Source organism: Scyliorhinus canicula, chromosome 20 (genome assembly GCF_902713615.1).
Source record: "Scyliorhinus canicula chromosome 20, sScyCan1.1, whole genome shotgun sequence".
NCBI lineage: Eukaryota > Metazoa > Chordata > Chondrichthyes > Carcharhiniformes > Scyliorhinidae > Scyliorhinus > Scyliorhinus canicula.
In genome coordinates, this window is record NC_052165.1 from 17,321,136 (window position 1) to 17,335,486 (window position 14,351).

General features: G+C 47.4%; 1 protein-coding gene across 4 annotated transcripts in view; it reads left to right on the forward strand.

Annotated features, from left to right (window-relative positions):
• Positions 1 to 14,351, forward strand: part of LOC119954987 (small integral membrane protein 29-like) — a 126,723-nt gene that overhangs the window by 88,036 nt on the left and 24,336 nt on the right. For all 4 annotated transcript variants that reach the window (XR_005458354.1, XR_005458353.1, XR_005458355.1 and 1 more), the window contains 2 exons: positions 6,285 to 6,620; positions 6,722 to 6,747. Coding sequence is in view for 1 of the 4 variants with exons in the window: in XM_038780761.1 (XP_038636689.1) it covers positions 6,507 to 6,620; positions 6,722 to 6,747 (140 nt within the window). In the remaining 3 variants the exon portion in view is untranslated. The remainder of the gene's footprint in view (positions 1 to 6,284; positions 6,621 to 6,721; positions 6,748 to 14,351) is intronic.

The window sequence follows — 14,351 nt, forward strand, 5'->3', positions numbered from 1 at the left end:
ATTTTTATTGAATTCAAATTTCAACATCTGCCATGGCGGGATTCGCACGCAGGTCCCAGTGAATGACTCTGAGTCTCTGGATTACTAGTCCAGCGACAATACCACTAGACCACTGCCTCCCCTAAATCTGTAACACAACATTCTGTGGTTTCTCTCCATTTAAATAATATTTAGCTTTTTCATTCCTCTAAACAAAGTGGATAACTTCATTTTTCCCACATTACAATCCATCTGCCTAATTTTTGGCCACTCACTTACCCTATCTATGTCCCTTTGCGATCTCTCTGACTGGGATTTAATTTGGTGCCGATGGCCCAGCACACCGGCTGGCAAGGCGGGGACAAGACTTCCTCCACACACCTGGAAGCCTCAACTGGATTTTAGGGCATCAGGCAATTAGTTGCCTGAGGTTATGACAGCTGGCCCATGAGGAAAGATGTCCTGCCACAGGGAGCAGCTGGAACTGCAGCCAGTCCCAACCAGGAACAGCAATAGAGGCTGGAGTGCAAGATGATCTTGCTGAGGCCAGTCAGGAGGACGGTCTTGAGGAGGGGTGGGGTACAACAATTGAGAGGCCAGGGCAGGTAAGCAAGTATGGGCAGCCCTTTCTGCTGGGGCCCCCGCCATTGGGCACAGGGTGCAGCCTGCAACCAGGCTTCCAGGGTACTTATGGTGTTGGTCTCCAGCCTGCTGGTGAAATACCAGTGACAGCAGGTGGAGACCCTTAAGTGGACGTTAGTTGGCCACTTAAGCGTCTTCGTCCAAGGGTGGGTTGGTCACTCAACACTCTCTCCACCACTAGTACAATTCCAGCAGAGATGCAAAGGTAATGAGCATAGTGCTCCCCGCCATCCCTCCTGATTTTATGCACATCTCCCACTCCTGCCTACCAGCACACTCTGGTTTCTCAAGTACTACATGGAATCCTTCCCACCTGTTGGGTGCGATTCTCCGACCCCCACGCTGGGTGGGAAAATCGCGGGAGTGCCGGGCGAATCATGCCACGCCGCCCTGGCACACCCACGCGATTCTCCCACCCACCCCCCCCCCCTTCAAAATAGCGTGTCGCGTTTTGCGACAGGCCACTCGGAGAATCGCTGCTCCGGTCGAGCAGCGATTCTCCGGCCCGGATGGGCCGAGCGGCCTGCCGAACCCGACCGGCATGAACATCGCGCGACCGCTGCATGTGGGGCCTGTGGGGGGCGGAGAGAGGATCGAGCACCAGGGCGTGCTCAGGAGGGGTCTGGCCCGTGATCGATGCCCACCGATCGTCAGGCCGACGTCTCTAAAATACACACTCTTTTCCCTCCGCCGCCCCGCAAGATCAAGCCGCCATGTCTTGCGGGGAAGACGTCACTCGCGCATACGCGGGTTGGCGCCGGCCAACCTGCGCATGCGCGGGTGACGTCATTTAGGCGCCGCCGGCTGCGTCATTCCGGCCATGCTGCTTTGACGCAAGCGTCAAGGCCCAGCGCGCGAGATTGACGCGCCGCCTCTCCTAGCCCCCCCGGGGGGGGGGGGGGGGGGGGGGGGGGGGAATAGGGGGCAAGGAGCGGCCTCCGACGCCGGAGTGAAACACTCCGGGTTTCACTCTGGCGTCGGCTGTTTGTCTCCCTTTGGGAGAATTTCGCCCGTCGTATTTAAATAAGGACCTGTTGTTAAGATCAGCAGGGATCCCACATCCTCAGTCATGCTTGGTTCATCACTGTTATTAGACTCCCAAGGTCTGTCTCAGCTCCCTATTACTATCATGGCCATCGTGACTAGAAGATTAGCACAGAATCCGAACAGATAGGAGTTAGAATTTATTTTTCTCATTCCTCCAAACTGTGGTAGCTTATGATGGGAAACAGTCTGAGTGCACTTTCCACCAATGGTCACTTGATAACTATCAGGAACAAGGACATTGTTTGACTGACCAACACCTATCCCCACATTCCATTCCGTAGCACAGGAAAGTTGAGCCGATTTGTAGCATCAATCTATTGCCACCTTTTCTGAGCTTAATGAGCTTTGCACTATGGATATTTAGCTTTACGTTATGCAATTCCATTTTGTGTTTACTAACTGAGTTATTACGGTGTTCTAAAACAAATAAGAGTTACAGGGAGAATATCCTTCTTTTGGGATGCAGATTTTAGAAGTGTTTTTAATAAATTTGTACTAACCAAAGCGTTTATGCCACGGAATTATTTTCAGTTTTACACCGCTATCTGACCCAAAAAATCCAATATAATGTAATAAAATACAGAATAAAGCTCAGCCATGCCCCTTAACTCCAGAGCCAATTATTTAATAGAGGTTTATAAGATGATGAGGGGGATAGATAGAGTGGACATTCAGAGACTATTTCCTCGGGTGGATGTAGCTGTTACAAGGGGACATAACTATAAGGTTCGGGGTGGGAGATATAGGAGGGATGTCTGAGGTAGGTTCTTTACTCAGAGAGTGGTTCGGATGTGGAATGGACTGCCTGCTGTGATAGCGCAGTCGGACACTTCAGAAACTTTCAAGCGGTTATTGGATAGGCACATGGAGCACACCAAAATGACAGGGGACGGAATTCTCCGACCCCCCGCAGGGTCGGGAAATCGCCCGGGGCTGGCGTAAATCCAGCCCCCGCCGTGGCCGGAATTCTCCGCCACCCGGGAATCGGCGGGAGCGGGAATCACGCCCCGCCAATCCGCGTGCCTCCCGTGGCGATTCATCGGCCCACGGTGGGCCGAAGTCCCGCCGCTGACAGGCCAATCCCGCCGACGTGGTTTGAACCACCTCTGTGCCAGAGGAAATGGCGGCGTGAGCGTGCCCCCGGGGTCCTGGGGGGGCGCAGGGCGATCGGACCCCGGGGTGCCCCCACGGTGGCCTGGCCCACGATCGGGGCCCACCAATCGGCGGGCGGGCCAGTGCCGTGGGGGCACTCTTTTTCTTTTGCCGCCACCACAGCCTCCACCATGGCGGAGGTGGAAGAGACCCTCCCTACCGCGCATGCGCCGGTGGTGATGTCAGCGGCCGCTGACGCTCCGGCGCATGCATGGTCTCACGCTGACCGGTGCACATCTTTCGGCCAGCCCCAACGCTTGCCGCGTAGCGCCAAAGGCCGTTGCCGCCAGTCGCGGAGCGGGAGCCACTCCGGCGCGGGCCTAGCCCCTAAAGGTGCGGAGAATTCCGCACCTTTGGGGAGGCCCGATGCCGGAGTGGTTGGCGCCACTCCGCTACGCTGGGACCCCCCGGCCCGCCGGGTAGGGGAGAATTTCGCCCAGGGAGTGGGATAGCTTGATCTTGGTTGCGGACAAAGCTCGGCACAACTTCGAGCGCCGAAGGGCCTGTTCTGTTCTGTACTGTTCTATGTCTATGATGCTTCCATTTTCTAGACCTGAGATTTGTACGGCCTCTAAAATATCCCAAAATAGTATTGAATTGTGGGCAAGTTTGTTCTGTGCACTCGAGCTCTCAATGAACTGCATTAATATCCTAACTCAAATCAGCAGTACAAAAATTGGGTGTGTTTTTATGCACCGAGCCATTGAGGAGCTTAGAAATACTTTTTCAGTTGGTATTGGAAACTTTGATCCCCTCAATTTGGATTGAACTGGAGCCAAAATATGAAGTGGGGGAATAGGTGCCAATTCAGTCCTAAGTCCCAACAAAATAATATATTCAATGAATAATGAAACACCGTTAAATTTGAATTTCATTACTCTGGTAAACATAAACATGTTACTGAAGTTGGTGGTTCAATGTATCTTTAGGGCTAGTTTAGCACAGTGAGATAAATCACGGGCTTGTAATGCAGAACAATGCCTGCAGCGCGGGTTCAATTCCCGTACCAGCCTCCCCGAACAGGCGCCGGAATGTGGCGACTAGGGGCTTTTCACAGTAACTTCATTGAAGCATACTTGTGACAATAAGCAATTATTATATTATTATTATTATTATCCTTGATCCCAAACAGAGCTTCTGGTTCCATATCCTCTGTCACAAAGACCACCTATTTACAGTTGCATTACAGTGCTTATCTTTGTCCCTATTTTAGTCCATCTGCTGCAGAAGCCAATAGACTTTATTTACATACATTTATAATCTCCAGACTCACCTTGTCTAATCTCCTGGCAAACCTCCATCCTCTAAACAACAGGTTATCTGAAACACAGCTGCTCATGTGCACTCACCATAACACCAGCTCCTTGTCCCCAAAAGTCTCAAAATTCTCATCCATGTATTTAATTCCTTCCCTAGCCTTGTCCCTCCCATCTCGAGCAACTACAAGCCCGACTCTCCAACACCACCCGCTGTTGCTCGGTTCTGTCTGGACATTTGTGCATTTGCCGCATCTGTGATTGGTATCTGTGACATCAACCACTTAAGGCTTTATGCTGTGGAATTTTCTCCCTGAGTTCCTCTGCTTTTCCATCTCCCGCTTCCCTTAGGACCTGCCTTAAAACATATCCATTTACCACGCTTCTGACCATCATTCAGAATATTTCTTTCTTTGGCCTGACATTAATTTTTATATTTCTGTGTTGTAATAACACTGTGATTAAAGACACTGTACAAATTCAAATGTGTTGAATCATCTATGGATACCATAAAATTGTGATTGAATAGAATACAAAGATTCACTGCTTGCCCTCGTTTACTGTTGCCCCATTTAATGTTGCTTTGCTTAGGGCAGCATGGTGGCCTAGTGGTTAGCACAACCGCCTCATGGCGCTGAGGTCCCAGGTTCGATCCCAACTCTGGGTCACTGTCCGTGTGGAGTTTGCACATTCTCCCCGTGTCTGCGTGGGTTTCGCCCCCACAACCCAAAAATGTGCAGAGTAGGTGGATTGGCCACACTAAATTGCCCCTTAATTGGAAAAAATAATTGGGTAATCTAAATTTATTAAAAAAAAAAAAAATGTTGCTTTGCTTTAATATTAGTACAATAACGGGGCCTGTAATCTCATTGAGTGTCGCAAGATTCATTTTAACATCGTTTTCCGTGTGACCTGATTGGCACCATTTGGAATGGCCTCTCCCTGCTCACTGAGTTCCAGCCTCTCCCCTTCCTGATGCAGCCTGTCTCTGAATCTCCCACTCCCTGGCTCACCCACTCACTGCTTCCCTCTCTTGGTCCTGCATTCCTGTTTAAGATCCAGATCTGATCAGAAGCTGGAGCCCCAAAGTAGTGGAAGTCTGAATCACAATGGTGCAGAGGTACTGAGCTGGGGGCTGCAACAACCCATGTTTTTTTCATATGCTCCTACCAGCAATGATTCTGGAGAAGAGCGGTGAGGCATTCACCGTCTCAGCATTCTCAATTCCACAACATTACAGCTCTAGCTTCGGATTGGATCTGGATCTTCAGTATGCAGGTCCAGGAGAGGTAGCAGAGGGTGAGTTAGGGAGTGTGAGGTTCAGTGTGAGGGTTGGCCAGGGAAGGGAGAGTCCGCAACCTGGAGGTTGGGTGGGACCAAGAGGATCAGGAAGCGGGATGGTTGAGAAGCAGTATCCAAAGCCAGTGGAAGGTAATGTAAGTAGAAAGCCAATTTTTTAGTTTATATTTTTAAACTTATTTTACTATAATGTAGGAATTTAGCATTATAAAATATTTCAACTTGGGATATAATTTTTGTTCTGAGAGGGAAGGTCTTACAGAACCTAACTACAGTTTGAACATTGATTTCTATTGGAGCCAATATTTCACTTTTTTGTCGTGATTTTCCAGGGCGCAACCATAACTTTAAGTGAGGACTTGCTGTCCATAACACAGTTCGCAAGTGCTGTGGGTTTGCCTATGTTGCACACCTCAGTTGAACTTATTGTTCTTGGGGGGGGGGGGGGGGGGGAGAGAAGTAACAAAATTGCAGTGTAATGAAAGTGGCATCTCATTGAAGAGCTGCAGTGCTCAGGTTCTTCTTGTTTCTCTCGCCCTTCCCACCAGTACTCCATCCCAGCTTTCCTAATTGCTATTCTATTAATATTACCTCAATCAAAGCCGTGAGAGTGCTGACATATTTGTTTAAACTCTTCAAGAACAGAAAATGTAGTACTTTAAACATACCTGCAAGGCAAAGATAAACAATGTGACAGCTGCAAAATCTTCCTTTCTTGTTAAGTGCATGCACGCATCTTTGGAATGTGATCTGTCACTGAAATTTATAGCTTCTCTGCACTTTCATGATGGCCTTTGTAAAGACGAAATGGATATAGCCTTGCTTGATAGTTGGACCTTTGTTTAACAAGGTTTTTATAAAACCCACATCTTACACAGGTCTTAAACTATTCCTTTCATTCATTTTTAGCCTTTTTGAGGATGCTGACTGACCACCGCATAACCATGGGTGAAACAGAGTAACAAGGAATCTTAGTCGCTTATGGATGAGTTCCGGTACTCAACACTCCCAAAAATATGCCATGAAAAGATTGCAGGACTTAATTTTGAGAAAACCTTTGGAAACACCATTGATCAAGCACAAGTATAAAAGAACACCTACTTTCAACACATCAACAAAGGGCGAAGTGTCATGCCCAATCAAACAGTCAGCACCCCTCCTGACAGAAGTCATGGTGCATCAATCCTAGGATTTATGCTGATTCCTGTCACAATCATAGCCATCATTGGCATTGCAGTTGTAGTGGTAACGTTTTTAAAAATTATTTTCAACGTTATTTTCTGCACCAATTTATCGGTATACCATATAACACTTTTAATATCTTTATTGCTTGTTTCTTTTGCCAGATAAGGTATGTTCGAAAGAGACGCAGGTAAGAAGAACATTTTAAATGGAGGATTTTCTGAAATGATTTTGCTGACGTATAAAAAGATTCAAACAAAAAAATTGGAAATGTTTGAAAGCATGCATGGCAGCAATGGAGGAGGGGGCAAGCTGAGGTCCTCAGCTCTTCATGATTGATCTGCTTTTCCGTTTCTCTTCCAGGAATCTTTTGATAGTGTCTGCAAATATCATGGAAATAATCTAGATGTTGGAGCTGGAAAGTGTTTTTATTTCTGCCCTGTAGGCTTTTCTACATGCCCATATAAATGTTACTTTTTTTTGGTTGCAATACATGACCTCTTAATAGGTGAAGGAAAGGGAGGCTTTAAATAGATCAGTGATGCAGGCAGCCTGTGATTACCACATGTCGGAAGTAGAGGGAGTCAAGAGCCTAGTGCAATGCTGACAGCAGCTTCTGCCAGCACTTCCTTCCTGCAGGATATGAGGAACTCTGATTTCCTGATGAAAAGTGATTGAGCTAAATGTGCAGTTGATTCATCAAAGACCAAGTTACTTTCGTGTCAAATTTAAAAATCCTTAGTATATTTTTGATAACTTTCGATTTTCCTGGAAGAACGGTAGTTTTTACAAAATTTAAAAAGGCAAATAAATTCCATCAGTTTTAAATCAAGCAACAAGCATCTTTAAGTATGGTATCATGAGTTTATACTTCAGTTTTCTGTTGTTAAACAATTTGCCACCCTTGATAAATAGCTATATATTTTTAATGGGCTTGGTTCTGGCTTCTGTCTTTAGATATAACATGTTTTCATGTTCCTGTCTAATAATTCTATGGACATGACTTCCTTATGAATGAAACAGGAAAGATCTCATCAGCAATTTGGACACACATGAGTCATTACATTGCACAAAGGAGAAGACATGGCCTGTGATTTTCATTTAGGATGTGGAGCATCCTGTTATTAACTAAACTGTTTATACAAATGTCAAAAGATGTGAAACAGCGTACTATCTACAGCAATTTTAAATTCACGGTCTTTTGAGGGTCTAAATTTAGATCTACTGCCAAGTAATGCTACGTTTCTCTGAGAAAAGCTTTTTCACAACTTAATTTCTTTTACATCATTTGCTGAAAATTCAATTTTGGAGTCATAAAGATTTGACTAGCTGTATGACCAAATGAAATTTAGCTGAAAATTGGCACTTGGAGTTAGCTTTGGCTTAATTTCCCTTTCATTTTCGCACTCCCTCTGCTAGCCTTTGCTGTGCATTCAAGATTTGCTATCAGTGCCTCACTGTGGCAGACTTCTGGGAGGTGTGCATCAGGAAGGTTCTGCCACATCATGGTCCTAACCTAACCTAGCTTTGTAACAACAAAACAAAATCACCTAATGAGACTAAATATTTGTGAATAATTGTCTGGTAGTCAAGACAATGGGCAAAATTTAATGGAAACATTTCTAAGTTTGTGGCGGTTTTTCAGGGAGTTTTCCTGTTGACTCTGCTGACAAATTCCCCACCGCTATCCAATAATGTTTAGTCACTCTTTTGGGCCCCAGTGAGTTTCTCTCTGGTTTAACCCACACTTAGAACTTTTTTAGCTCTGGGAGCTGAACTCCGAGATCGTGCTGCCATTTTGAAAGGGTGCCCAGATCTCTAAGCAAGCTTGTGGATACCCCACACCCACTAGCCATGGACAGTGTCACCCCCCAGACACATGGGCATTACCCACCCCCCCAAGTGAGGACATTCCGTGATGGGGTCCCTGGGGGTAACCTGTCTTCAGCCCCACCCCCACACCTCTTACAGGCCCCTCCTCCAGGACACCCACACGTCCCCCAACCTCCCAGAGCCCCTACTTACCTACCATGCACCCCCTTCCCATCCTTCAACTCCCCCCTCCATCCTCCTTTCATGGGTATGGCCCCCCTCGGGCCCTGACCCTTGGCAGTGCCACCCTGGCACCTGGGCACCCTTGCACTGGCACTTCAGCAGTGCTCGTGCCAGCTTGGCAGTGCCACCTGGGACCTTGGCAGCCCGCGTTCCAGTCCAGGGAGCCATCCTGCACTATCAGGGCCGGCCCAAGGTACCGGCAACTCGGGCAGTCGCCCGGGGCGCCATGTGCTAGGGGGCGCCAGAGACTCGGGTCCCGCGCATGCGCAGTTGGGCCGGTGCCAACCAGCGCATGCGCGGTGGCCACCCTCCCCCAGGGCGGCCCCTTCTGCCCCCCTCCGACCCGCCCCCCCGTCCCCCCTCCGTCCGCCCCCCGTCCCCCTTCCGTCCCCTTTCCACCGATGGCCTGGGAGGCAGTCCGGGTGCCGTTCCACCAGCTTCACGTTTGTGCGGACCAGTACTAGACAGCGGTCAATTCCGGAAGGCTGTAGATATTGGCTAAGCGTGTCTAAGTAGGTTTGAACCCGACTTCATTGATCATAAAGTCAGAAGTGGGATGTTTGCTGATGAATACATGATATTCAGCATCATTCATGACTCCTCAAACACTGAAGCAGTCCATATGCAAATGCGGCAAGACCTGGACAATATCCAGCTTGGGCTGACTAGTGACAAGTAACATTCGCACCACAGAAATGCCAGGCAAAGACCATTTTTTTTCCCTTTTTATAAAAAAAATTTACAGGATCCAATTCTTTTTTTTTAAGGGGCAATTTATCATTTATCACCTACCCTGCACATCTTCGTGACTGTGTGGTCTCACCCCCACAACCTGGTGAGAATGCCCGAAGCTTAGGGGATTCTGGCAGGGGTTCGCAGATGTCATATCCAAGGTGTTAAAAACAAAGGTGGCACCGAATGCAGAGGTGGCGATTTTCAGAGTTTCGGAAGACCCGGGAATCCAGGAGGAGAAAGAGGCAGACGTTCTGGCCTTTGCCTCTCTGGTAGCCCAGAGACGGATATTATTAACTTGGAGGGACTCAAAGTTCCCGAAGTCGGAGAGCTGGCTAACTGACATGGCTAGCTTTCTCTGTCTGGAGAAAATCAAGTTTGCTTTGAGAGGGTCAATGTTAGGATTCGTCCGGAGGTGGCCGCCGTTCGTCGACTTCTTTGGGGAAAATTAACCGTTAGCAGAAGGGGAGGTTTATATTGGTTTATGATGTGGAGATGCCGGCATTGGACTGGGGTCAGCACAGTAAGAAGTCTTACAACACCAGGTTAAAGTCCAACAGGTTTGTTTCAAACATGAGCTTTCGGAGCGCATCTCCTTCCTCAGGTGAATGAAGAGGTATGATCCAGAAACATTTATATAGACAAAGTCAGAGATGCCGGACAATGCTTGGAATGCGAGCATTTGCAGGTAATCAAATCATTACAGATCCAGGGAGAGGGATAATCCCAGGTTAAAGAGGTGTGAATTGTCTCAAGCCAGAACAGTTGGTGGAATTTTGCAAGTCCAGGCCAGATGGTGGGGGGTGGATGTAATGCGACATGAATCCAAGATCCCGGTTGAGGCCGCACTCATGCGTGCAGAACTTAGCTATACTTTTTTGCTCGCCAATTCTGCGTTGTCGGGTGTCCTGAAGACCGCCTTGGAGAACGCTTACCCGGAGATCAGAGGCTGAATGCCCTTGACTGCTGAAGTGTTCCCCGACTGGAAGGGAACATTCCTGCCTGGTGATTGTCGCATGGTGCCCGTTCATTTGTTGTCGCAGTGTCTGCATGGTCTCGCCAATGTACCACGCTTCGGGACGTCCTTTCCTACATTGGTCGAGTCGCACGAGTATGTGCCGATTACCTGGTGGGTGGTGTTTCCACGTGTAATGGTGGTATCCAAGTCGATGATCTGGCATGTCTTGCAGAGATTGCCCTGGCAGGATTGTGTGGTGTTGTGGTCGCTGTTCTGAAGGCTGGGTAATTTGCTGCAAACAATGGTTTGTTTGAGGTTGCGCGGTTGTTTGAAGGTCAGTAGTGGGGGTGTGGGGATGACCTTGGCAAGATGTTTATCTTCATTGATGATATGTTGAAGGCTGCGAAGAAGATGTCGTAGTTTTTCCGCCCCAGAGGAAAGTACTGGACGATGAAAGGTGTCCCGTGTTTGTCTTCTGAGAAGGTCGGTGCGTTTTTTTGCTGTGACGCGTTGGAACTGTCGATTGATGAGTCGAGCGCCATATCCCGTTCATACGAGGGCATCTTTCAGCATCTGTAGGTGTCTGTTACGCTCGTCCTCGTCTGAGCAGATCCTGTGTATATGGAGGGCTTGTCCATAGGGGAACGAATGAACGGGCATCGTGCGACAATCACCAGGCAGGAATGTTCCCTTCCAGTCGGGGAACACTTCAGCAGTCAAGGGCATTCCGCCTCTGATCTCCAGGTAAGCGTTCTTCAAGGCAGCCTTAAGGACACGTGACAACGCAGAATCGCCGAGCAGAAACTTGTAGCTAAGTTCTGCACGCATGAATGCGGCCTCAGCCGGGATCTTGGATTCATGTCGCATTACATCCACCCCCCACCATCTGGCCTGGACTTGCAAAATCCCACCAACTGTTCTGGCGTGAGACAATTCACACCTCTTTAACCTGGGATTATCCCTCTCTCTGGATCTGTAATGATTTGATTACCTGCAAATGCTCGCATTCCAAGCATTGTCCGGCATCTCCGACTTTGTCTATATAAACGTTTCTGGATCATACCTCTTCATTCACCTGAGGAAGGAGCTGCGCTCCGAAAGCTCGTGTTTGAAACAAACCTGTTGGATTTTAACCTGGTGTTGTAAGACTTCTTACTATATTAGTTTAGAGTAGGGTGTTAGAAAAGGTGGGACCTGTGAGGGAGGAAGACGGCTTCTACACTATGTTTATATTTGTATGTGCACTGTTTCTTTAGTTATTGTTATAAAACCATAAATACCTCAATAAAATGTTTATTAAAAAAAAGAGAATGAGCAAATTCCACACAGACAGTGACCTGGGGCTGGGATTGAACCCGGGTCCTCAGCGGCATGAAGCAGCAATACTAACCACTGCGCCACCATGCCACCCGGCAATGACCATCTCCAACAAGGTAGAATCTAACCATGACATTACTATCACTGAATCGCGCACAATTTTTTTTTTTTTTTTTTTATAAATTTAGATTACCCAATTATTTTTTCCAATTAAGGGGCAATTTAGCGTGGCCAATCCACCTACTCTGCACATTTTTGGGTTGTGGGGGCGAAACCCACGCAGACACGGGGAGAATGTGTAAACTCCACACGGACAGTGACCCAGAGCCGGGATCGAACCTGGGACCTCAGCGCCGTGAGGCGGTTGTGCTAACCACTAGGCGAATCGCGCACAATTAATATCCTGGGGGTTAACATAGACCAGAAACTAAACTGAAACAGCCATATAAATATAGTGGCTACAAGAGTTGGTCAGAGGCTAGGAATCCTGCAGCAAGTAACTCACTCCCTGACTTCCCAAAGCCTGCCCACCACCTACAAGGCACAAGTCAGGAGTGTGATCTAATACTCTCCACTTACCTGGATGAAATGAAATGAAAATCGCTTATTGTCACAAGTAGGCTTCAAATTAAGTTACTGTGAAAAGCCCTAAGTCGCCACATTCCGGCGCCTGTTCGGGGAGGCTGGTATGGGAATTGAACCGTGCTGCTGGCCTGCCTTTGTCTGCTTTAAAAGCCAGCTCTTTAGCCCTGTGCTAAACCAGGATGAGTGAGCTCAAACAACACTCCAGGAGCTTGACACCATCCAGGAGAAAGCAGTCCACTTGATTGGTACCCCTTCCACAAACATTCACTCCCTCCACCACTGACTCACTTGTGGTACAGTGCGTACCATCTACAAGATGCACTGCAGGAACTCACCAAGGATTATTTGCAGCAGCTTGGTTGAACTATTATATATTTAATCCCCTGACAGGCAGATAATGGTGACTCCAAAATTGCATAGAATCGGCAATACAGAAAAAAGTCAATTATTTCAACTGTTCTGTTGATGTATTTTTTCTACATAAATCTCCTCCTACTCAAGTTACTCCTTCCCACCATGCCCCCAGATCCTTCTATTTCTTCCACCCTCATATGCATTGGAGCCTCCTCTCATGATATCAGCTTCAATTTGGAAGTGAGTTCCATTTTTCACCATTCTCTTGTGTAAAGTAGTTCTTTCTAAATTCTATTAATTTCATCTGTTAGTGTATTTTTGTATTCATCGCCCCTTGTTCTAGACCCTGCAAAAATACAGAGAGTTTTTCCCATCACGACAATGATCAGTTCCATTCATAATTCCTCTGAAAATGAAGCAATCCAGGCCTGTGAGCTTCAAGACGTCATCTGAAGGAGGAGCTGTGCTCCGAAAGCTAGAGATTCGAAACAAACCTGTTGGACTATAACCTGGTGTTGATGTGCTCATCCCCAGTCCAACGCCGGCATCTCCACATCACGACTTTGACAACATTCAGACTTGGGCTGATAAGTGACAAGTATATCTGTGCCACGCATGAGCCAGGCAGTGACTATCTTCAACAAGAGAGAATCTAACCATCTCCCTTTGACATTCAATGCCATTATCATCAATGAATTTCATACCGTCTTCATCCTGGGAGGGGCAGCAATTGACCAGAAACATAACTAGACAGCCACACCTATCCTGAAGTTACAAGAGCAGGTCAAATGCTGGGTATTCTCCACCAAGTAACTCACCCCCAGACTCCCCAAAGCCTGTCCACCATTTAAAAGGCACAATTCAGGCATGTGATGGAATACTCCCACTTAACTGCAGGAATTAATCTGCAATAATACTTGAGAAGATTGACACCATGCAGGATGAAGCAGCCTGCTTGATTGACACCCGATTCACTACCTTGAACATTCATTCACTGCATCATCGGTGCACTATGGCTGCGGTGTTTACTATGGTGGATTCAAGATTGAGTCTGCAGGCCTTGGTGGTTCAACCAAAACATAGAGCTTTATCTGGAAGATGTTAACACTCCAGGCTTTAATGTTAGACTTCTTGTTTGCCCACACAAGCAAAGTGATGTCACACAATTGTTCTCTTAATGTGCCCCTATTCAGCCAGGAGGCTGCTCGTGAGGCCTCTAAAAACACTACGAATAAACAATGTTTACCACCTACAAGATACTCCATAGTTAGTCAGCAAGGGCCCTTCAACAGAACCTTCCAATTCTATAACCTCCTCTGCCTAGAAGAACAAGGGCAGAGAGGTTATGGGAAGGTCAAACCTGTAAATTACCCTCCAGGTCACACACCACCCTGACTTGGAACTATATTGCTGTTCTTTCATTGCCACAGGATCAAAATCCTGGAACTCACCATCAATCAGCACTGTGGATGTACCTATACCACATGGACTTCAGCGGTTCATAAAGGCTGCTCACCACCACCTTCTCAAGGGTAATTAGAGATGGGCAATAAATGCTGGCTTTGTCAGCAATGCCAAATTTCATGAATGTATAATAAATAATATTTTTAAATAAATGTAGAGTACCCAATTATTTTTATTTTTTTCCATTTAAGGAGGAATTTAGCGTGGCCAATCCACCTACCCTGCACATCTTTTTGGATCGTGGGGATGAGACTTACGCAGACACGGGGAGAATGTGTAAATGTGCACAGACAGTGACCTGGGGCCGGGATCGAACCCGGGTCCTCAGC